At 33.5% G+C, this 26237-nt stretch overlaps 1 protein-coding gene across 1 annotated transcript; it reads left to right on the top strand.

The window, feature by feature from the left end:
- Positions 1-22075: 22075 nt before the first annotated feature.
- GAMT2 (gibberellic acid methyltransferase 2) lies at positions 22076-25078 on the top strand. Its single transcript, XM_006829716.4, has 3 exons — positions 22076-22703; positions 22905-23198; positions 24487-25078. The coding sequence occupies exons 1-3, from the start codon at positions 22119-22121 to the stop codon at positions 24847-24849; spliced, it is 1242 nt and encodes a 413-aa protein (XP_006829779.2). The 5' UTR covers positions 22076-22118; the 3' UTR covers positions 24850-25078.
- Positions 25079-26237: the final 1159 nt, after the last annotated feature.

Below are 26237 nucleotides of genomic sequence, written 5' to 3'. Positions count from 1 at the left end.
TTAAAATACACATGATTACCAATTAAAATTTTTTTGTAAATGTATAAAATGTTAAGAGTGTGGTTTCTTTAGGGTTGCAGCCTTAAATAATCCAATTAAGGCCTACCTCCAAATTTTATCAAAACATGTAATTTTGGTGTAAAAAATTCTTAAAATTATCTGAAAATCTAGTTTTATTTTTTATTATAAAATTTTAAACTTCAAAAATAGTTAAAATTAAGTGGATATATAAATATATGAAAGTGGACAATCTAGATAATGTGTTGTAAGATATACTATTTATAAGACTCAAAATTTATTTATTTTTTATATTTATATATCTAGATGTGGAGATGATCAATTAAAAAGTTTTTCAACATTAAAACAACATTTGTCAACCTTATATAAACTGTTTTTTTTATATAGATTTTGATAAAAAAAAACTTATAATATAAAATCTGACATCTACTTTTTCCACCAAATGGCAGTCAGTCATTTTCAAAATACAAATTTTGGGTGACGTGGCACTTTCAGATATAAGAGTGAGCAAAAGGGTGTAGTCCACTATTATCCATCCGATTTAATGAGCGAGTGGCGCAGTCTCGATATTGACTCACTCCTTTTCTTTACTTTTTTAGTCTGAAATTTTAATTTTATTTAATGTTTTCACATTGATTGATTAAGGAGATAATAAAGGTTATCCAAAGTTTTGGGGTCACCAACGGTGGATTAAGTGACTGAAATCGCAAGGAATCTGTGGAATTAGATGGGACCCTGGGCTTTTCCAGTTTTTGCAGCGTCATAAACTAAAGAGTAGCTTAGTTTATCTCACTGTTCTCAATATCCATCGGTTCAATTCCGAATCGGCCTCCTCAAAAACCATGTCGGATCTCAATTATGGGTTGTAGAACTCATCTCGATTCAAAGTTTGAATCAAGATTTTTTATTCTAAATTCTTATTATTTCGCCAAAATGGGTGAATTAGTTCCTTGATTGAACATAATTTTTGGCAAAAAACTTTTAAGTGAAAATCACTCGCCTAATTCACCTAATCATTGGGATAATTTTATATGGATTCATTTGTAGAAGTAATATTGCAATAATCTATATCATTTATTTTATTTGGACGGTGTAGATTTTATAATATTTTAAAAGGCATATTATTTTTTTATATTACTTTTTAAAAAAATTCAAATTTACATCATATAACTTACGAGATCATCTACTATTAAGATTATTCACTTTTAGTGCATGAAGATCACAATCATTTTTTATCGTTGGGTGTAAAACTTGATAAATTGAAGTGTGCCCATAATTTTTATTTGGGAATTTGTGTCAAAGTAGTGATGCATATCCAACGATTAGATTTCTTACATAACGGTCAAGTATAAGTATTAGCTCCTTGGATCGAAAGATAAAAAGATAAAATTTAAAATGTAGAATTAAAGTACACCTAAAAAATCCATCGTAAAAAGCTTTTTTGAAACTGGAGAGCCCTATTTTGACCATCTCGACATCGAAAATATGAATATGACAAAAAAAAAAAAGGCTTCGAGTCCAAAAATAGTATATCTTGCAACACTTTATCTCAAACATTCATTTTGAAGATTTCCATATGTTAATAGATTTACTTGATTTGAATCATCTTTAGAGCTTAAAATTTCAACATCAAAGATAAAAATGGATTCTCATGTCTTCCTTGATACCAAAATTATATCCGAATATAAAATTTGGTGGTCAACTTTATTTTGATTAATTAAAATTGCAACCTTATTCAGATTGTACATAAGTTTCTATAAGGCTGCAACGTTAAACAATCCAATGAAGGCACACCGCCAAATTTTATCATAACATGTAATTTTAGTGTAAAAAGTATTAGGATTATCTCAAAATCTAGTTTCATACTTAATTATAAAATTATAAACTCCAAAGAATAGTTAAAATCAAATAGATCTATAAACATATGAAAATCTTAAAAATAGATGGTCTAAATAATGTGTTACAAGATACACTAGATACTCAAAATATATATTTCTTATATTCATACATCTCGATATCAAGATGATCAATTAGAGGATTTTTCAATATTAAAACAATCTTTTTTTATGGATTTTTTAGGTGCATCCTCAATAAGAGGATAAATAGTTTAAGAGAAATGATCTTGCAGGACTCTCCCCAACTCATGTATGTAGGACTTCAAAGGATCACCATTAAATTTGATACGAATTTCTAAAAAAATCAAATCCTTGTGTCATAATTTTTCTAGATATCGATAAAATCATTTAGGGTCCTACACCGATGAGTAGAGGAAGGTCTATACGGTCATTACTAATAGTGTAATTGTAAACTATAGAACTCATAGTTTAATTATAGAAGTAAAGTTGAAAATGTATAAAAAATTTAATAAAGAAGACAGAAATGCCCCCGCCAAAAATATCCCGATAGTAGTGGATGTGAAAGAGGCAGATGTACGGTGGAGATGAAAGCAGGAAGGTATTGGAGTTATTATTTCAAACTTCAAAGTGAAGGGAGACTGGGCCCACTTCTCACACGTTGTACGCATTGCGAGGTTCACGTGTATCGCCGATAGAGATATGAAATAAAAAAAGACAAGAGAAATGATGAGGACTGAGGTGCTTTGTCTCTCTTTTTATCTCTCCACCATTTTCATATCAAAAATGTCCTATGTATACACTTCGGACAAGGAAATCTTTTTTTTTTTTTTTTTTTTTTTTTTTTTTTTTTTTTTTTAACTCTCAATTTTGGAGGGCGGATTTAGGGGTGGCAATGGACTCGGACTCGGACTCGGGTTTGGTATGGGTCTAAAAATGGGACCCGACGGATCTGATTTGGGTCCAAATGTTAGACTCGAACAATATTCAGGTGATACGAATACTGTTATTAATTAAATAATTTTAAATAAATATAACTGTATATTTTTAGTTATGCTTTTAATAAGGTTATCACCTTAAACAATCCAATTAAGACGCACCTCCAAATTTTATCATATTATATACTTTTGGTGAACTTTTTTTTAGGATTATCTCAAAATCAATTTTCATATCCAATTATAAAATTTTAAACTCCAAAAATGGTTAAAATCAAACAGATCTATAAACATATGAAAATCTTGAAAATGGATGGTCTAGATAATGTAATGCAAGATGCACTATTTTTGGGACTCATAATATTTTTTTTCTTTCATATTCATAAATCTCGATGTCGAGATGATCAATTAGAGGTTTTTTCAACATTAAAACAACATTTTCCGATGGATTTTTTATGTGCATATATAATTCTACATTTAAAGGTTGCAATCTTATGTAAACTTTTTCCTTTAAATTATATATATATATATATATATATATATATATATATTTGACATAATACTTAAGGAAAAAATTTTATATAAGTACGAGGCTTTAAACAATTAAATTAAGGCACACCTCAAAAATTTCACTAGAACTGGTTGTTTTGATGCCCAAATATCCTTAAATTGATCATCTTGACCTCAAGATGCATTAACATGAGAAAAGAATGGATTTCATGTTTTGAAATAGTGCATCACAAGATGCATTTTTTGACTATCACTTTTCAAGATTTTCAAGTTTTCATAAATTTGCTCGAGCTACACTATTTTTGAAACTTTAAGTTTTATAATTGGAAATGAAAATATATTTTTTAAGGCTATCACAAAGATTTCCAATATTGAAACCATATTTATCGATACTATTTGAAGGTGTGATTTACTTTGATTGTTTAGAGCCTTGGCTTTATACAAACTACACCGTACTTAAATGTATTTAAAATTTTAAATATATACTTTTTTTATTTTTGGGTTGGGTCCAGCCAGGTCTGGATCTGGGTCCAAGTCCGGTTGGTTCTGATAACTTCATGTCCGGTCGGGTCCAGATCCAGGTCCAGGTCCATATTTTTATTTTAGGTCCGGGTCTCAACTTGTTGGCACCCCTAGGCGGATTTCTCTCACTTTGGATAAGAATTTGGAAAAAAAAAAAAAGTGGATCTGAATCTGTGTAATAAACCCAGTTTGGTACTTAGAATCGAGAAGATGCATGGTCCGAGTCGATTGAGCTGACTCAGAAAAAGAACACAACAAAGAATGGTAGAAAGCAAAAATAAGGAAATTGACAAAAAGTACAAAAAACTAAAAATATTTAAAAATAAATTTTAATTTTGTTCCACATCTAATAAAAAGTATAAAACAAAGTCAAAATAAAAAAATTCCTTGAAATAAAAGGTGGAAAATGTTGAAGAAAAGGACAAAAAATTGAAAAGCGATATTTTTCTTTTGAATCAAAAAGATCGTTAGGACTTTTGTGGACCAATTTAATAGAAATGTTTTTAGCACAAATTTGAGCAAATTCGTTGAAAAAAAGTGAGTGAAACAAAGATTTTCAGTTTGAGGTTCTAAATCCCCTGAATTTTGAACTACTATCTTAGTTTTAGATCCAACAAAATTATAAAGGGAACTTCTAGAGGGCTCAAATGCAAATATTATGATCTATAGGGATCTTCTAGAGGTCTCAAATGCAAACATTTTAAATGAAATTTAAGATGATTTGGGTGAGAAATGGAAGAGGAATTGCAATAAAAGCGGATGAGCATCAAGGCCAAACATTATTTTGAAAAGCTTTGTCTAAATGCAATCTTTTGCCAAAACAAACATTTTTTGGGCCTAAAATGGGTCGATTTGGATATTCGAATGAATAAAACGGGGTCGGATATGGTTTAACGACTGTAAAAATAGAAGAAAAAAGGAAACATGTGAAAAAAATAGAAATGTGGTATCCAGGCCAACTCACCCAAGTTGGTGAGACCCAACCGTTATGTGTGAGCCAACTCTAGGATTCTTGAGTCAGCTCAGTGAGTTTTTTAATACTTAGTGTTAAGCAGCTCAATGAGTTTTTTAATACTAAGTGTCAAGCATACAATATTTTGTAATGTATCATTTAGATTGTTTATTTTCAAGCATTGTTTTAGGATAAAAAAAAAAAAGGATCCAAATTGACCCCTTGTTGGACCTACTTGAGTGGCGATTCCGATAGGGTCTGGATTTGGGCGATTGAACTAAATAACTCAAAAGGAAAGAAAAAGGCAAGGAAAAGAGAAAAAAAAGATTAAAACTGAAGGAAAACATTTATATAAGGTTGAGGAAACAATAAACAAATGCGCACCTAAAAACTTTACTAGAAAAAGTTGTTTCGATGCCATAAAACCTTCAAATCCGATGATCTTAACTTTGAGATACATGGACCTTAAAAAAAATGAACTTCAAGTTTTGAAAATAGTGCATCATGTAATGCTTTATCTAGACTGTCAATTTTCAAGCATTCATAGATCTGTTTGATCTACACTATTTTTGAAGTTTTCAAATTTTATAATTAGATATTAAAATAAATTTTAAGGCCATCGCAAAGACTTTCGATACTGAAATGATATCATTTAACACTATTTGAAGGTGCACCTTGCTTTGATCACTTAGGGCCCCAGCCTTACACAAATCACACCTAAAATTGAATATCATTATCAAATCTCTAAAAAAATAGATTTAAATCTCTTTAATATAAGTAAAAAATAGACCTTAAAAGAGAAAGAAAAATATAGTTAATCATTAATCCAACGATCCTTTTTCTCTGAAAAAGCTACCAAAAAACCAACTTTGAGATAACACCAAAGCAGACATGATGGCGGATTGCCACAACCATTTTTCTTCACAAAACTCTCTTAAAATATTGATAATCCTAGGAGAAGGGGTTTCAACATCATCAATGTATGCATTATATGTAAAGCTGATAATGAAAGTATCTACCATCTTTTCTTGGAACGCCCTTTTGTAATGCAACTTTGGAGTTGGGTTCGTCAATTGTTCAATCTTCATTTGCCTATTTAGGTAGATACTAAGTCCCTTCTTGAACAGTGGTTAACACCGGGGATCCTTAAGATAGTTGTCATCCTTTAGAGATTAGTTTGGGTGAGTGTGCTTTATGGAATTTGGAAGGAGCGAAATAGAAGAGTTTTTTAAAGCGTTATGTTGGATGCAGTTATTTTAAAATAATATCTTGGCTTTGGCCACGAGATTGATTTTCTATTCACAAGGACTGCATAGGTATTCCTAAGATCCTTATCGTTATGCATCCGGCCTATCTTGGTAGCTATAGGACCATCCAAAGTGATGTTTGAAACCCTCAATCATTGAGCACTTATAAACTTAATTTTGATGGAAACTTTTTTGGAAACCTGGGGATTGTGAGATTTGAAGGGCTTATTAGAGACCATTATGGGCATACTCTTTTTTTTTTTTGACAGAAGTTATCGAATTTTATTACTGCAAAAATCAAATTATATCATTGAGAATAGAGATAGAATCAAGTAAGAGACCACCCTTTGCTAACCCATCAGCCAACATATTGGACTCCCTATAGACATGTTCGAAAGTCGAGGTTAAACACCCCATCAGATCTCAGACTTAACCCCAAATAGACTTAAGCATCCAGGGAGCTCTTTGCTCCATCTTACACCATTATGGGCTATACTCTCCTTTCTTGTTTTAGTCCTTGTGGTAATATACCGCTAAATGAAGTAGAAGCTAGAGGCCTCTTGGTGGGACTTAAATTGTTTACAAAATTTGAAGGAAGAAATTATTGAAGGAGATTCAACCGATATTGTAGCATGGTGTAAAGGAGAGGTAAGATTACTTTGGAGACTATCCACTATTTTTCATGAAATTGGAGATATTTTTGGGACACTTAATGTCAAAATACACCATTAGCTACGGCGAAGCAAATTCATTAGCTAAAGAGGGTGCTCATAAATCTTCGTTGGTGATCACCACATTTTTTTTGATGTATTTTTGTTGTCATTAGTTCCCTTTGTAATTCCACCCTTTATAAAGTTAATTAAAGTCATTTGTTGATGTTAAAATAATAATAATAATAAATAAATAAAACCTCACCTAAAATGGTGGATCTCTATCGTTTTAAATCAAATGAGAATACAGTTAAATCATATTGTGAAATCGAGTTTAAAATGAAAAAGTTCAAATTTCCATCGTTTACTTTCATCTGATATTAGATAGCTCCACAAAAATATGACGTATATCCAATAGGATAATTAAAATAAAGAATTTTATTGATAAATTTAAATAGACATCAATATTTTCTAAACAATCTAATTAGAAATATATATATTTTCTAATCAATATCTTGTCTTTGTCCAAACCTAGATGTTGTGGACGAAATTGCACAAAACCAGAGATTCCCTTCTAGGAAACTTTTTCGACCTCCAAGATTTTATGTCTGAAAAACTATAGGCTTTTAGTATATAAATATTTTAAACATAATAAATCTAGTCAAGATTTTAGTCACCATAACAAAACTTGCCTCACTATATTTTAGTCATTCACAATATTTTAGTCACTGCTTTTGACTAAAATATTTTAGGCGTCAATACTTCTGAATTTGTAATTAGCAATTCTTTGCTCATCTGATTGCATTTCGTTGTATCTGATTAATGAAAAACTTATAACCTTGTCAAAAAAAAAAATAGTCACCATAACCTGCATCACGTATTTTATGAAAGAAAATTGTTTCATGCGGGCTGGACCGCATGACTACATATGCGGTCCAAAAAGTGTAAAGCATCCATCTTAAAGATGAATGCAAGTAAAGGTTCCATCTAAAAACAATACAAACTAAATGTCTAAATGTTTTCTTATTAGATTTATTATTTCTAATTTTTTAAATTTACTAATTTTTTCATATATTCATGATCTCAATGTTACAGATTACATATCCTTAAAAACTAAGTCCAAAAATTCATCTAAAAATTTTGATTTATTAATAGGCCAGCATTTCTACATATGCGGGCTTGGCCGCACAGAAACCGGATCCTTTTATGAATTCTCATGAAGTTTATGAAGTAAAAGTAATTGTTGAACCACTATCACCTGCTACGAAATCCAGCGTTTTAAGAGTTGGGGAGTTCGGGTATATTCTGGGTGTGAAGAGCCCCCGGACTCTCCCAAATCCCACAGTTTTTTATTCTTTTCTTTTTTCTTTTTCTTTTTTTTGGTATCAAGATAAAATTTTTTTGGAGAACCCATTGAGCCGGATCGAAACTGCCAATCCCGATTTGGGCGTGACCGGCTTGATATTCCAGTCATGGTTATAAAAGATTGATAAGAAAAATCACAACCCAGTACCATTTAATGTCCTACTTAGGGGTGTCAACGGGCTGCGTGGGGCCCGGATCAAGCTTGACCTGGATCCAAACCAAATCACGTCCATGCCCCTTTCACCCGGACCCAACCTAGGTGGGCTTCTATCTTATATTATTATTAAATTACACATAATAATTATATGATATATGTAAATATTATAATAAATAACCATTATGTCATATTTATAAATTTTATGTAGAGGATTGATTTCATGCAATGATTGTATAGTAATATAATGAAACACTCTTCACATATCATGTTAGGCCTATTTGTTTGACCCAAATTTTTAAATATACACTTTTTTTCATTTTAAAAAGCAATCACAAAAAAAACAAACTTTGAAAATATATCCTAGAAAATATTTTGTAGCCCAATTAGTATAAGCCATCCATATTCACGAAATGCAAAGATCTAGCCCTTTAAAGGATCTTTTTCCTTTTCAAAATTTTTAGATAGCTTTATTATCGTTAAATTAAAAAAAAATGCTTTTTATTTAATAAAGACCTAGATCTTGAAACTCACGCAAATGAATATAGATTTTTTGTTGGAAGGGACTCATTTGACCATATCTAGAATCCAAATTGATTTTTTTTTTTTTTTTTTTTGTTGAGATTGACAATTGGGATAAAAAAAGTGTGCGTGAAAAATTTGGGTTCATACAAATGTCACAAATATAATTTTTTAGAAATTTACATTCTCTCTCACACTCTCTCTCTCTCTAACTCTCTCTCTCTCTGGCAAAGGACTGTCAATTCACTCGGATTGAATTCAGTAAACTAGATCTCATCAAGAGGATTAAGGTAGACTACTCATGATATTTTTCTGGTATAAGTTTATTTCATAATTTTTGCTTAAGTTTGGGCAAGGAATGTGAAGTGGTATTCAGTAAAATCTATATCTAATTGATGAGAGAGAGAGAGTGAGTGTGTGTCTGTGGTGCTAGGGTTTTCAGGGGTTGAAAGAAGGAAGAACTTTCATCCTAAAAAATTAGTCTTACTTCAATATTTTGGATGGCATTTTTGGCTTCTACAAGAGAGTTATCTTTCGGTTTGTGGTTGCAACAAGTTAGGAAATAAAGTTATATTGGCAAAACAAAATATTGGTAATAAATTGGTTTTGTTTTAAAAAGTCGGAGGCAAAAAATTGGGGAAAAAATATGGATCACCAAAAATTATGTAAGTTAGAGAATCATATAAGTGAATATAACAAAATATAAGATTATGAAGTGCGGTTATTTTATAGATACATTAAAATCATTGAGCTATAATTTTATGTTCTTACCTAGTATCATTAAAGTTATACCTGACAAATTTTTGTCTGAACTTTCATAAAATACAACAATAATGTTTACTCCATTGTAATAACACAAAACATGTAATAGATTTTTTTGGAAGCAATATCAATACAATAACTCTCCAAGTGGGCCGAGTTTAACTCTAACACAGGCTCGGGCCCTTGTCCCGGTCTTAATCTAGGTTTTCAAACACCATGAAAGACAATTGCAATGTCAATACTTCCATAGGCTGCGAAAAGGATCCTCAGGGCAATGCTAATCATCTTGTCTGAAGGAAAATTAAATCTTTGCTTCTTGCCTTTCAATTTTGGGTGAGGCTTGTATATCGCATCGGAACAACCTTTTTTAGTGGGTTTTTGAGGTGCGTTTTACTTCAATAGTAACCTTATATACATTTTTGGGACGCGGTTAGCATGCGGTCAAGCCCACACATATGCCAATGCGGGCTTGGCAATAAATATATATTTTAAATATAATTTGATCCTAATTTTTAGAGAATATGTAATCTTTAACATGGAGATCATGAATATGAATAAATAAATAAATTTTGAAACTTAGAAATAATAATTATATTAAAAAAACATTTACATTGTTACTTACTATTGTTTTTAGATGGACCATCTATTTGCATCTATCTTTAAGATGGATGCTTTATACCTCTGGATTGCATATTGTACAAATCCGATCCATGAAACAATTGTTCAAATTTTGTCCTTAATTTCATAGGTCGAATTGAATAGTTTTCAATGAGAAATGCTTTAAATGAGAAACAAAAGATGGCCCTTAAGTCCTTCTAAAATGAGTAACCACAAGAGCCGTTAATCTTGTGTGTGCATGAGTAGGAATCTTCACAAGGCAAAGGAGGAGGCTTCCTTTGGAGGAGCTGTGAATAAATGGCAAAGAGGAGATACTAAGTGACCTCAAAGTGGTAATAAGAAGTCCCAACAAATATTCAAACATTTTTTTATTTTTTTTTTAACAATATTTAAACTTTATCTAAACTATACAAAAAGGTTTACAACAAATAATTTACATCCTCAAAAATAACCACCGCAAATAAAAGAGTACCCCTCTTAGCAAAATTGTTAGCAAGCTCATTGGATTCCTTATAAATATGAAAAAATAAGATCTAGATTCTGCAGCCAAAAATACCTCAAATTAGGAGGCGCTCTTTGTCTCCAAAAAAACTATCACCATACTCAAAGAGTGACAATGTCCAGCCAAATAAAATTTCTTATACGATAATTTCTGGAATACCAAATTCCCTATACAATAATTGCTGGAATACCAAAGGAACCACTGGAAATAGCTACTGTGTGTAAAAAGCAGTCTTATAATAAATCAAAAGGTACAAAATTCCCTTAATATTAGGAAAGGAATCTTCCTGTCTAAAATGAGAATGATCCAAGCCAAATCATGCCCAAGTCACCAATTAGACGCTCCAGAACGAGGCAACGTCAAACTTGGGCTAAAAGAAATCAAAATCATAATCCAACTGTTGAATCCTTAATCCAATGCATGTTGAGGCTACTTTCTGAAAACCAAACCAATATGATGCCGAATGACTAAAATTTGGCCTAATGAAGTTTAACCATCCATCTCATAACATTAATCTAACATTTGGATATAGGGTACTGTTACATCCATGTCAAATTAGGTTGAACTGGCAATCAGAAAGTTGTAAACCTCAATTTATGATTCCTTAAGTTCCTTTCCAAAAATAAGACCGATCTAACAAAGGATAACAAAAACATGACCCGACAAAGCTTAATTGTCTATCTCACAACATTGATCCAAGGCCCATGTATAAAAACACATGAATATATAAATATCTAAATGGTCCAAGAAATTTATAGAATGTAAGTATTAAATATAAACATGTTACAGTCCAAATTTAACATCCGTTGAGAGAGATTAGCTTCTCGAACTCCTTGAACCGCAGCAAGGTGCTACCTAAATCGATCTAACATTACAAAAAGAATCCAAGAAATAAGTGGCCAATAAACTCAAATTTTTTATTGAAGGAAGGATGAGGAAAGCCTTTGGTAAACATTTCAACCAAATTTTATATCTAAGTTCCTTTTTAGGCCACATCTTTTGTGCACCATAGGGGCACCATAGAGACAAGAAAAACATACCATATTACGTTTGTGGTCTATCATCTTCATGAGGACTACAGCAACCCACAAAAGTTTTTGCAACAATTTGGGGGCCATATCTCCCGATTCCTAAAGCACAACGAGCCCAAATTTCAGAATGTTGCTCTTTGCTAAATGAACTTTTCATTTATGTATGGATCGTGGGTTTCTCCACTCGGATCGATGTCGAATCGAGCCACGAGGTTGGAGGTTCACAATAAGTGATGTATATTAGTCCCTATGACCTCCACTCACTCTCGAAGCAACATCTCGCAATCTGTAAAGCTAGTTGAGCCAAACCTTTGCACATAGCTTTCTAACTCAAAGATGAACACATCCATAAGGGGGCAAATCCTAGTGAGAAGCTGCCTAAAGTTATGAGATTGCAGTTGGTAAAAATCACAGAGTCGTATCTCTCCAATCCAGCATCAACTTGAGCCCAAAATTTTCATCAAACATCAGTCCCAAGGTCTTCCATAGGAATCTACTGGCTGATCGTCAAATGCCTGCCAAATTTGAGCGCCATGACGAGGCGTAAAAATTAGTATGCAATTTTTTTGAAATTGGAAGACCAAAACCCAAATTGAGTTAAACTTGGCAAATAGATGACGGTTTTCGCTCAAAGTTGTTGCATAATGATGGTGGTATATTGCTTCACGATTTCACTTAATAAATTTGGGCCAAAATGTAGAAAAATGATCCAATGTAATAGGCTTCGATAGTGGACGAAGAAAGATGTCTCATCAAGGGCAAATCATTGAAAATTTCAAGATTTAGACATTTTTTTTTGTCATTTTCAGCCCTAGCCCAAATTTATTTTTAATAATCCACCTTCTTTTGAGCCATGCTTTTAATTTTCCACCTACCAATTTTTGATATTTAACCCATGATTATTCATGTTTGTAAAAGCCAATTTAAACGCCATTTGAGAATTAAACCCTAATCTAGATAGAGAAACCCTTTCCCTAAAGAGAGGAAACTTGAACTTCCTTAAGTGCCCATGCCTCCCTTCCATAATCTCCAAATTACCACTCAACTTTACCAAGCTACCCAAAATGCCCCTAGTTTCCTATAATACCCCCAATCTTTGAAGAGATTTTCCTCCAACATAAAAATCCCCTAAAAACCTAGAACTTCTCTTTTTTTGGAACCTAAAATTCTCAAAAACCAAAAGAAAACTCGGACTACCCACTTCATAATCGAAAAGTTATTGAGCTAGTCGTTTGGAATTTGGAGGGTATGCAGGCCTCTCGTAAGCAGTTAGCTTCTTCAGTTATTTGAGGTTTTGCCTCATTCTGGATTGATAGATCGACCAAGTCTTGTCGAGAGGGCTTCTGTGGTACCAAACGCTGGTAGTCTAAGAGGGTCTATATTATGCCAAATCAGGTGCGAACGGCCCCACCCCTTTGTATGTGTTTCTTATAGGTTTGTATCGTATGCCTCTAGTTTGTAACTGCTTTATTATGAACAAGTCAGAAGAGCACATATACGCACGCAATCCGAACCACAACACTTTGCTCCTTGTTGTTTCATTTAATAATATTCAAAGAATCGCCCTCAACCATAATAAAATCCCTTAACAATTTATCTTTAGACAACTTCAATCACGGTAAAAGAGAGACTAATTCTCCATGATTAGCTGTAGTAATCCCACATAGCTTAGCATAACATAAAAGCATTGCAATCTCTCACTACTCCCCCCATTCCAGCTATACCCAAGTCACCAAAGGAGCTCCTATCAAAATTGAATTTGTAACAACCTATTAGGGGAAGTTCCCACCTTCTTCTTAATCGGCAATTGACAATCCCCATATTTACCAGGTTTCCTAATCAAGACATCGATCTTGGAGAGACCCCAACCTTCCTTCATAACTGACAACCAACACCATAGAGTATATTATATACTACTCAATACCCTTTTCAAAGACAACGATCTGCCCTCGAAAATTATCCTATTTTGCCCTTTCCAAATCTCCTGTATGGAAAATTTTATTGCTGTTTTTTTAATGGCCAGTCATGCAACAGGCAAACAACCTAAATTTGCACGCATTAGAGTAAAGTAAAAAAAAAAGATTTGCACAAAATTTTTGGGGTAAAATAAATCTATTTTTTAGATGGTGTATTTTTATTCAATCTGAGTTGTCCAACCTATACCGTGATATAGACAAGAAGGCTGCATGCGCACAAAAGATACTATCTACTCTCCTTTGATATTAAATATGTTAATATAAAGGTGTTTAAGAAAAAAAAAAATTCCTTTTCTTTCTTAAAATAAAATTGACAACACTAAAGCTGATTCGAGTGAGGAGTGAGGATGGGGAAGGAAGAGGTGGTCAAAGCTATCCCTATCCAATAAAAGCACTGCACTCCTATCCTTGACTCCTTTTCCACAATGTCCTTCCTCTTCTAAGTCACAACCCAACCCTAAGAAAAATATTGTTGTGTAAGGCGTTCAGTGACCAGAAAAGAGGCCACATGTTCCTCACTGATTGCAGAGTTCTGCCACTGCAGATGGTCCTGGTAGCCATGACAACTCAGGACCACACCTCACCTCTAAATTCTTTCTCACCCTCCACTTTCACATCTTTCACATCTTTCTCATTTTCACTCCCTTTTAGCATTTGCTAGTGGACTTAATACGTATGTGCGCACCTAAATATTAAACACCATTTTTGCTGTTTTGGATCAAATTTAGGTTTTGAAATCAAATTTAGAGTATAAAACGAAAAATATTGGTGCATCCAAGGTGTTGTTTGCGGATGTTCTAAAACCCGACGGGTTGAAAATAAGTGAGAAAAAATAGAATCAGCAACAAGCAAATAACAAGTACAAAAAATAAAGTATGAAATAAATAATACAAAACAAATACTCGAATTTATGTGGTTCGTCATAGATGTGATTACAGCCACAGTGAAAAAAATCGATGGTCTTTCACTAATCAATGAGAAAAAAATTATGAATGACACATGCATGAGAGAACTAGAAAAAAAAAAAAGCAAATCTCCCACAATACCTTTCTCTCTATAAATTTCTTTCTAGAAACTTCAAGTTTTCCTTCTCTTTTTCTCACTTACTCTCTCTATAAAATAACCCAATATAAGGAAAAAACTAGTTTTTCTAACTTTGGGAAACTTGACCTTATCCCCTTGAAAGGTGGACTCCCAAGGCTACCCTAACCTAAATAGGACTTCACCCCCTAGATACCTAGATAACGGTAAGAGATCAGTAGTAATTCCAAATTAACAGGAAACCACCTAAAAATAGAGACCCAATCCCTAAAATACAGGGATTCAATCCAACACAATACAAGGCTAACCTATAAGCTTTAGGGTGAGGTTGGTACAAGGTTGGCACCTTAAACAATCAAAGTAAGGCTCATCCTGAAATAATACTACAAGATGCCGTTCAAGTACTAAAAATCCCTATGACGGTCTTCAAATTTATTTCATATCTAATTATAAAATTTAAAATTTCAAAATTTATGTAGATCGAGCATATCTACAAACACTCAAATTTTAAAAAATATATGTAAGATAATACTTAACAAGATGAACTATTTTTAAGATTTGAAATTTTTTTTTTTCCTACGTCTATGCACTAGAGGCTGATATGAACAATTGGATGGTATTTCGGTGTCAAAACATCCTTTTCCAATGAGTTTTTGAGGCGTCCTTATTTTTACAGTATAAAGCTAACCGTTTATATAAACTTTCTCTTCAATTTCCCACTACTAACACCACCCAATTAATACTTTCAAAATGCTTACTTCTAATCTAATTTAAAAAATGGGTAGGGGCTTATCTTCTCCACTTAATTATCAGAAGAAAAAAAAAAAAAAAAGGACTTTCTCCTAAATTTTATGAAATTTCTAAATCTTAAATTGTAAGATATTTTGAAAAAAATCATTTGGAGGCCATAAATATGTTCCCCTTTTGACGTGCAATCTCAAATGCTGACCGCGATGGAGAGAGAGAGAGAGAGGAATCTCCTTGCTGCAAACTGGACTAGCATAAATGTAAATGCAGAAAAGGAGAGGGTGGTAGGGCTCTAACTTTGAGGAAATAAGGAGGTGGTTTTGTGAAAGTGAAGGGGGAGTATAGGGGTGGGGAGAGTACTAACAACGAGTGGTTGCTTTCTCCTTTGTGGGGGTCGTACCTCCACCCCATCACAATTATAAGTCTGAAATTCAATGGTTTAGTAAAAGGAAAAAGTTTATTTTAAGGGTTAACCTTACACTATGCTAGTAATGTGCCCCACAAAAACCCACTAGAGAAAGTTGTTTCTATATTAGAAAATTTCAAATCGATCATCTCGACTTTGAGATTTATAGACATGAAAAAATGGAATTTTTAGCCTTAAAATAGTTTATCTTCTAACACATTATTTGGACAGTTAATTTTCAAGATTTTTAAGTATTTATAGATCGGCTTGATTGTCACAATTTCTGAAACTTTAAATTTTATAATTAGGGGCAACCATAGATTTTCATCTCACCACAAAGATTTTGACGCCCAAAAATTGCATTTTAAGTATAGTTTGGAGGTCGACCTTACTTCAATGGTATAAGGTCGACACCTTATACCAACCTCACCCATTGCTAAAAGGAAAAGGGCAAGGTGTCAATTTTTATACTTTTTCAAGTAAGGTTTCTCAAAAAATCTTTAGAAAAGAGAATTCCTCCAATTTGATAATGTCGACCTTAACATGTATGAACACGAAGAAAAAAAGAATATCGAGTCCTAAAAATAATAATCTTCTAGCAAATTATCAAGACTATCTATTTTTAAAATTCCTACTATTTATATATTTGTTTGATCTGTATAATTTTTAAAATTTTAAATTTTATATCCAAGAATAATAATAGATTTTCAAGCCATCATAGTTTTTGGCACCAAAACGACATCTCTAAACAAAATTTAGAAGTGCTTCTTATTTTTATAATATAAAGAGGGCACCTTATACAAACCTCACCCTTACTAGAAATATATATAACATTTAGATTTTTAAATATGAAATCATTTCTTAAACACAAAATCATCGTTGGAGTGTTTGTTTCTTCTTCTTTTTTTCTTTTTCTTGTGGAAAGTGGTGAACGTGGACTGGTGGAGTAAGCTGGCCCTAATGGCCTCGCATCTCGATCACTTTCCTTTGACTCAAACAGGATTTGACATGAGTACAAGAGAGAGAGTGTGTGGAAGAGAGAGAAAATATAAAAAATGCTAAAAAGACTCTATGCCCCTGAGGGGAATATTATACGTTTATTCCCTCCACTAAACCCCATATCCAGGAATCTTGTAGGAACATGTAATTTTGAGATGTAACCTCCGCAATCTTTATCCTTAAAAAAAAAAGAAAAAAGAATTTATATATTCTCTATATATGGGATTGTCTACAAAGAAATCATTTATCTTTTGTATAAGAAGGGCACTATTATTCTTGTCTCTTAAATTTCAAAATGGATGATTGTAAGAGTGTTATTGAAAAGATACAAAGTTCTGAAAAAAATTCTCAAAAGATAATGCTTTTACATATACATTTACAACATAACATCCCCAAGGTTCCGGCGTCCAATGGTCGGGATGATTAGCGGAAAGAGTTTAGGAGTTCATAGTCTATTTTGTTTCAATATGCGTCCAATGATTATGATGTCGATCCAAAAATTTCATATAAAAAAGAAAGAAAAAATAATAATTTTTGATAATTTGTCCAAAGGAGTGAGAGTATAATGTGCTTTTGCTTGAATACACTGTATGCACCCCAGAAATAAACAAAGAATTATGTTTCTTTTTAATGAGTGGTCCTCCTTATGGTCTTCCGATACATCCTATGTCCTCATGAATCCATGACTTTAAATGGAGCATTTTTAAAGTTAAACATTTTTGCTTTTTCAAAATTCTAATTATGGAGGTTGAGATGATAGAGCTAGAGTCTTAGATCTTCAGTACATCTCCAAGGTGGAATTTGGAAGGGGGATGTTGATGTGTCCCCTACCCAACCTTTCTTTAAATAAACAAAGAGAGGTGTTTTATTTTTTGGGATTGTATAAAAAAAAAAAAAAAAAGAGTAAGTCGATGGGGATTTGGGCCCCCATCCTTTGCTGAGAATGGAGTCAGAAGCTTCATTATAAAGCTCGTTGGTACTACCACCAAAGCTCCAACTTATTCTCAATTTTTTGGATTGTATACGGTAAGACTATTTACCTAATGTACAAAGAGGTCACAATTACTCATTACCATCCAATATGAAATTTGAGAGCTTGGATGCCGTTTGGACACCACCACCTGCTAATGCATAGAAACTGAATTTTAATGGAAGCTTTTTTGGAAACCCAGACGCAGTTGGTTTTGGTGTATTGATAAGAGGCTACATAGTATGTGATTTGTTCATATTTTGTCCTTGTGATGTTGCTATAGTTAATGAAGCTGAACCTAGAGGTCTGTAAACTCTTGGCAAGATATGAGGGAGCAAATATCATAAAAGAGGATTTAGTAAACATTATAGTTTGGAGTAAAGGCGAAGCTAATGTTCCATGGAGGTTGACCATAATTTCTTACGAATTATAGGATATTCTTAAAATTGTAACAGCTGAAATCCACCATTGTAAATGCTAAAATCCATCATTGCTACTACGGAGGCTAATGCTGAAGCTGATTGTCTCACAAAAAGAGTATACCAATATTAAGTGGTGAGTACTTCCTTCTAATGACTTTGTTTGTATCTTGTAATTTATTTATTTTTAATAAAAAATCTTTGGTAATATTAAAATATATATATATATATGTGTGTGTGTCACATAGTTTGAAAATATTTCCTTTGAACTTGGTTAATTGGATAAATGTAGCCATCCAATTTCACATCTAAATGCTAAGATTAATTGTGACCAACTTAGCCATTCAATTTCACATCTAAATGCTAAGATTAATTGTGACCACCTTATATAAAAGGTAAATGATTTCATTGTATTTTTTCTATTTTTTTATTTTCTAACCCAACCTTTAAAAAAAAAAAAATTAAGAGAGAGAAAAACTCATGTTAGCCCATATTTACATGTGTATTTGAGGCATAGGTTTGGAGCGGATTGAGAGGAGGGAAGTAGAGAGAGGGCCGCGTAGGTTGACTTCATGAGCCATTCATTGTTTATTTATTTAGTGATGACGGTCGTCAAAATAATAACTACTTGTATTTGTAGGTTTTCTTAACCTGAAAACATGAGTGGCAAACAACCTACAATTAATATCCCTGCACTTTCTGCCTACGTAATCAGCCTTTTAAGGTCAAACCCCATCTATAACTAATCCTATACTATAATAATAGAGAAAGGGCAATTTATTGAGGTCACTTTGATCGGTGACGACTTTGGCACAGATTGAATTTGAATCGATTTAATGGTTATGATTGTATTTTATATTTAAATTTTAATTATTTTTTATAGATTAAAATTATTTGAAATTTGAAGTATTTATTCATGAAAGATAAGTGAATTTAATAAAAATATCAAAAAATAATTCATAAAAATTTAATAACCAAAATACGTATGTAATATTTAGGGTATTTAAGTTCATTTATTTATTTTAATATTTTTATTACATGCCTCTTGATGAGATGAGTGGTTGTCTTAAATATCATGTAACTTGGTTTTTTATTAAAAATATTTCAAATTCAAATATGAAATGCAATCGTGATCGTTCGATCGGCCCAAATTCCGTTTAGGTTATTGGGCTTATACTATTTCATCAACCCATTGGCTGACATGATCTTTTCTTTAGAGAAAAATATTTATCTTTTATATAAGAACTTCACAACTTTTCCTGAAATTAACAAGCAAGGATTGAGGGTTACCTTGGGACACACCCTTTAAATGTTCAATTTCACATTTAATGCCTAAAAATGATGTGACCTTGTAAAAAAAAAAAAAAAGGTTTTATATAATGCAATTCTTATTACATATGTAAACCTTGCTCATTGAGGAATTATTTGCTCATAATCATTTTATACAATTTTGTCTCCATTATTTAGTCTTTATCATTTATGTTTTCAAAGAAATTATAACAATCCGTTCATTAATTACTAGTTAGTAAGCATAGAAATTAGTATATTCCCCGTTTGTCATATTAAGTAGTAATTATCGTCATCAAAATATTTTTTCAACTAATTAAAATTAACTATACGAATTTTAGTTTGTTAGTCTGCTCTATTATGAGCCATATCCTCGTACCAATATTAAGTAGCAATAAACATAAAAATTACTATAACCCCTATTGTTTTATTCAGTAATAAATCACTGTTTTACAAAAAAACATGTTTATCGGTTCATATTCCCTTATTCCTCAAGATTAAGAGGATCATGGGTTGAGGAAAAAAAAAAAGCATTTTCATTACACGTAGGCTTGCGGGGCTATGTACAAATACCTTACGTCCTATCTTAAAAATTTACAGTTGGTGAGAAGGAAGAACATTATTTGGGATTGAAGGAGACGGCAAGAGTATGTTTGTCATGAATATCGTTTACATAATATCTCAATTTTTTTTTTTTTGAAAGGTAACATAATTCTTTTTTCTTATCAAATTTGAATTTATGTGTGCACACTCTTATGTGCATTTTTGGAGTCTGTATAAAATGGGATTATCTATAAACAGACCATTAATTTTTATTACAAGGAGATCACAACAATTCCTATATATTAGATGTCAAATTGGATGGCTTGGGGTGAGTCATGAAATCTAAGATTTTTTTTTTTTTTTGGAACTTTGTATCCATTCAATGACACTCTTACAACCACCCATTTTGACAATCCCATATAAAATTGCTTAAGCATCTCCCGGACATGGACTTATCCCTAGCCATCTATACGCTATTTGACTAGATTTCTTACTAGTATAGTAAAAAGTGAATATACAAGCAAGAAGTTCATATAAAGTTGATACTTTAAATTGTGGAATTAAGGTGCACCTCAAAAATACATTGAAAATTGTTGTTATGATGTTGGAAAATCATCGAATTGATCATCTTGATATTGAGATGTACGGATATAGAGAAAAAAATATTTTTAATTCTTAAATTTTGCACATCTTGCAATACATTATCTGGACAATTCATTTTCAAGATTTTCATGCATTTATAGATCTGTTTGATTTGAACCATTTTTCTAGTTTAAAATTTTATAATTAGTAATGAAAATAGATTTTCCAATCATCCTAAAAAACTTCAACACCAAAATTGCATCTTATAACAAAGCTTGGAGATGTGTCTTACCTTGGTAGTTTACGGTTGCAACCTCATGCAAACGACACTTGATGCAAATAAAATTTAGGAAAAATTTAATAATTTTATTATTTTTTTAATTTATCTTTTTAGGAATGGGTAGCATGAGTTTTTAAAAAATGCAGTGTGAGTTAGTTTTTTTAGCTTATCTTGTATTAAAGTGGCATAAAATATTTAGTTAAATTTAGTGAGAGATTTAAAGGTTATTTAAATATGTGACAGCTAAGAGATTTAGATATGGAGAAAATCAACATGATAACTATTGAGATCTGGAGAGTATTTGAGAGACAGAAAAAGTGAAAGAGAAAATAGATACGAGAGATAAAATAGGAGAAAGTACCTAGAAGAGAGAAAGAATTATTTATTGTGGATTTTCTTTATTTGTTTATTTTTAAAAAAAATCCATTTAAATGGAAGAAGTCCCTCTCATAAAGTTTAGAGACTGATAAGAGAATGTGAATTGAGTAATATTTTTTTAGATGAATTCCTTTGTAGACTTTACGATAGGGTATATTCTCTTAATTTTTTTATTTTATTTTTATTTTTGTTGTTTTCTCTTTGCATCAATACCTTTCTTTAAAAACATTCTAGTCTCCAAGTACCTAATTATAGAAATCCATTGATGTCTGAACTGCCAAGTGGATCTGGCAGGTGCAGTCCATGTCCACTTGACTGCCAAGTGGATCTAGCAGGTGCAGTCCATGCCCACTTGACTGGTGGAGCCCCTCTAAATCTTGCTTGAACCTATTAGGGTTGGGGTTAGTGTAAGCTTAGATCCATCTAATATATATATATATATATATATATATATATATATATATATATATATATATATATATATATATATATATATATATATATAGAATTTTGATACAAAGATGTCATAATCATCCACTAAATTCAAAAATTCAAATAAATTTTTTTGAATTTTGTAACTCACCTCAAACCATATGTAATATGTAAAATTAATTGGGGTTACAAATTAAAGGTGGGGGTGACATTTAGACGCGTGGATTTCACTTTTCTTTCAATATTTTAACTTGGTACAAGAAATTACGGTCTGAAATCTTAACCTGTGTGTGTGTGTGTGTATATAGAGTGGGGCCACCGTCCCACTACTCTCGCTTCTTTAATTGAAGGCCACTGCACGGCTGTAGTAGCACAAGCACAAGTAGACAGTGTAGAGAGGAGAGGAAAGAGAGAGTGATGGAGTCGCAAAGGTTGATGATGGTGCCTGTGGGGTGCATGGAGAAGCAAAGAAAGAATAGAAAGAGGGGTGGGAGTGATCTCCACAGCGTGCTATGCATGCAGGGTGGAGACGACGATGGCAGCTATGCCAAGAACAGCGAAGCCCCGGCCTCCGCCATTGCGTTGGCCGAGCCCCTTCTCGTCGATGCCCTACTCAACGCCATGACTGCCATCAAAACCGGGGACATGAGCATAGAGAGCTCGGACACTGCAGTAGTGAGAATAGCAGACCTGGGTTGCGCCACTGGCCTCAACACCCTTGCCACCGTCGACCTCATTGTCCGTACCCTCCAACAGAGGCGTCGATTTTGTTCTGGAATGGAGTTTGAGGCCTTCTTTGCCGACCTCCCCTCCAATGACTTCAACTCCCTCTTTCGCTTGCTGCCTCCCCTTTCCCTTTCGGACTCTGAGGATGCTGATGCTGATGAAGATGGACGGAGGTATTACGCAGCAGGGGTTGCGGGGTCATTTTACGGCCGCCTCTTCCCCAAGAGGAGCATCCATGTCGCGGTCAGCTTGAGCGCCTTGCACTGGCTCTCTCAAGTAACAATTACTTTCCCTTTAACTCGTCTCATTCGCCCTGTAAACTCATCTCCCCTTCATTCTCTCTCTCTCTCTCTCTCTCACTCTCTGTAAACTGATTTCGCCTCTGCCACGCTGTTGTATTGATCTGTATGAAAATTTGCCATAGTCATGAGGAGCTAGCCCTCACATGATACAATATTCATGGTGGTTTTTCGACAGATACCGAAGCGAGTATTGCAGAAGAGTTCGGGGGCATGGAACAAAGGAAGGGCGTGGATCGATGGGGCGGAGGCGGATGTGGTGGCAGCATATGCTCGGCAGTCGGAGGAGGACCTGTTGGCGTTCTTGAGGTGCAGAAGGGAGGAGATGGTGGAGGGCGGTCTGCTCTTTCTTCTGATGGCAGGTAGAGATGGGTCACAAGGCGCTGAGAATCAGCTGGGAGACCCTGAGTCAAGGGCCAAGCACCCTTTCACCTCGTCAATGGATGAGGCATGGCGTGATCTGTTAAATGAGGTGAGTCTATTATTAGTATACATTTACTGCCTTTATCGTTGTCATCTACTCAACTCCTCTCTGTCCTCAAGGCCACCTTACCTTGTCTTTCATCATCATCGCAATCCTCTCTATCTCTCTCTTATATGAGATTGCTCTCTCTGTCTCTGTCTCTGTCTCTCATACATGACATTTCTCTCTCTCTCATGAGATTGCATGCCAGTACTGGTTTGGTTGGCTTTTGGCAGTTCATGAATTTATTGTTGCACCCGGCTTTTAGTGTAAAAGTTCAGTGTTTTTTGAAAGCTGAGTAAGCCCATTACTTGCCTTTTAGACATCTTTCCCATGTTGATGGAATTGTTTATGAGCTTTAGGTTTTATACCTTTTCTTTTTTTTATTTTTTATCTTTTATTTTTTTCCTTTTTTTTTTTTGTTGGCTAAGCCCAATGAGTTGCCTTTTCACATCTTTCACATATGCATGGAACTTACCCCCCACCCCAACTTACCATTTAGAATGAATATGATCTTGTCACTTGATTTATTTAGTGAAAAAAGTTCATCTAAGGTGTTAGTCTCATACTGTACGAGTAAAGCGCACCTAAAACACCCAGTAGAAAAGGTTGTTTTTACACAGGAAAATCCTCAAATCGATCATCTCGGCCTCGAAAAACATAGATATGAAAAAAGGGGATTTCTAGTCCTAAAAATAGTTCATCTTCTAACATGTTATCTTGACCATCAATTTTCGAGATTTTCAAGTGTTTATAGATTTTCTTAATCATCACCATTTCTGAAACTTTACATTTTATAATTGGTGGCAATAATAGATTTTCGTATCATCACAGGCTTTGCAGCACCAGAACTGCATTTTCAACATAGTCTTGAGGTGCACCTTACTTCAATAGTACAAGGTTGACACCTTATACCAACCTCACCCTTTTTTAATATACAAACCTTGGACTTGCCCTGTGCTGTTTTGATATGTTTGATCCTGGACCATTCAGTTTTTCTTAGCACACTTAAAATATTCTCAAGATTAAGTCTGATTTTCCACTGTTTGGTAAGTACATATCAGGTTTTCAAGAAGACTATGAACTTTTAAATAACGGCAGCACCGTTATTAGAAGTTTCTTGATTGTCTCCATCTCTCTGTTTTTTTCATCTTGAAACATACTGTGTTTTCTTCATTTCACATAAATTTACAAGGGATTCATGCCATGGGGATCACTCACTTCATTCTATCAGATGAAGGAGATGGATCCGTGTTTGTTTTGGAGAAACTACAAGTCTGATATGATCCTGGTGTAGGGATTGATCGACGAAGAGATGAGAGATACATTCAATATTCCGGCGTATATGAGGAGCATCGAAGAGGTGAGGAGGGCTTTCGATGAGTGCGGAGGCTTTGAGGTGAAGAGGGCAGAGTATGAGAGGATCATTGAGCATTCAAGGGAAAAACAAGAGCAGTGGATTAGGAGCCCAGTTTCATATGGCAAGGCTAAGGCAAACTTAGTGAGGGCCACTCTCAAGCCTATTATTGAGGCCCACATTGGGCCAGCTCTCTCAGAGGAGTTTTTCAATAGGTTTGAGAAGAGAGTATCAGAGGACATTGGGATGCTTCACAAGACTTGTTTCTATGGTGTCATTGTTGTGGTTGCCATAAAGAAGTGAGAAGTTCCCCTGCTTGAAAGAAAAATGGACGAGCATAACTTGAACATTCTTGTTGCATTCTATATTTTTTTTTCTTTTTGGTTTCATTTTCTATCTGTTAGGGATGGTGGAGGGGGAGAGATGGGTGGTCAATAGCACATATCTCTCTCATGTGATCCTACCTACCTATTGTTAACTAATAACACCCACCTTCAAGAAAAGAATGAAAAGGGGTCTTGTGTTTTGAGCATATGCTAATTTTTCTCTATGGATTTTCTTAAGAATTTTGTTGCTTTCTTTCTAGATACATAAATTTTATTAATTTCATCTTTCTAATTTGTTTTTTTTGTTTCAGTACTGTATACAGCATAACAATTTGGATGGACCACTATTTTACATTTTTGGGTTTATATAGTTTAGTTAATTGCAATCCTCAACTAAAGGTCATTTTTTTTTTTTCTCTTCCAATGATAATCCCTTACCTTCTGCGTTTGTTTTTTTTGTTAATGTAGCTCTTGTGTTTAATATTGTTGTTGTTGTTTTGTATGCTCCTAATAATTCGATCATATGTTTTGTGTCGTGACAACAGAGTAAACATTGTTATTGTATTTGCAGAATGTTTGGACAAAAATTTGTGAAGTATGACATTAATGATACTAGGCAAGGACATAAAATTTATAGTTCAATGGTTTTAATGCATCCATATAATACCTGCAACTCATAATCTTATATGGGGGGATCATCATCCCTACTGACTTATTAAAAAAAAAACCTCATAATCTTACATTGTGTTAGCTTTACATATCCAATTCTTTCACTCGGTTTTTTTTATCCAAATTTATAATATTCACGATTCTCTAACTCAACTACTTTTTGAGATATATACTTTTGACCCGAATATTTGCCTCTGACTTTTTGGAGCAAAAACGATTTATTAATAATATTATGATTTACCGATATATTATTATTCCTCGACCTGCTAACTATGGTCCAAACTTAGCCTTGGGTATGGCTAGGGAAGGGCAAGTTGAGAGTAGGTGGGTGCAATGTCTATTTGCTCTCCCCATATGAGGAGAACATGGATGATTAAGGAATCGAAGCTTTTAGAGTTCAAGCTTATTCAAAGAGACTAATTTTGTGGTACACAAAAAAGTAAGCTAAAAGTAACCTTTGGCTCTTTCTAGCCTACTAAGGATAAATTTTGTATACAAAGTCGGAAAAGTGAGGGACCACCTCACCTTAGACTCTCGAAAACCCTAATTGGACCCTTTGTTTTTAAGGGTTTAGGGTAGGGTTGGGTTTGGGTGTGGTGTCATAATTTCCCACACACATTCATTGATATGAAATGGAATCTCATGGACTACTCAATTTCAAAGAATGAAAATCTTGGAAGACATCATCCATAACAT

The sequence above is a fragment of the Amborella trichopoda genome, chromosome 1 (assembly GCF_054954075.1).
Source record: "Amborella trichopoda isolate Santa Cruz 75 chromosome 1, AtrichopodaSantaCruz75HAP2 v2.0, whole genome shotgun sequence".
NCBI lineage: Eukaryota > Viridiplantae > Streptophyta > Magnoliopsida > Amborellales > Amborellaceae > Amborella > Amborella trichopoda.
The sequence above is the reverse complement of the archived record's forward strand: the minus strand, read 5'-3'. Positions and strand labels throughout refer to the sequence as shown.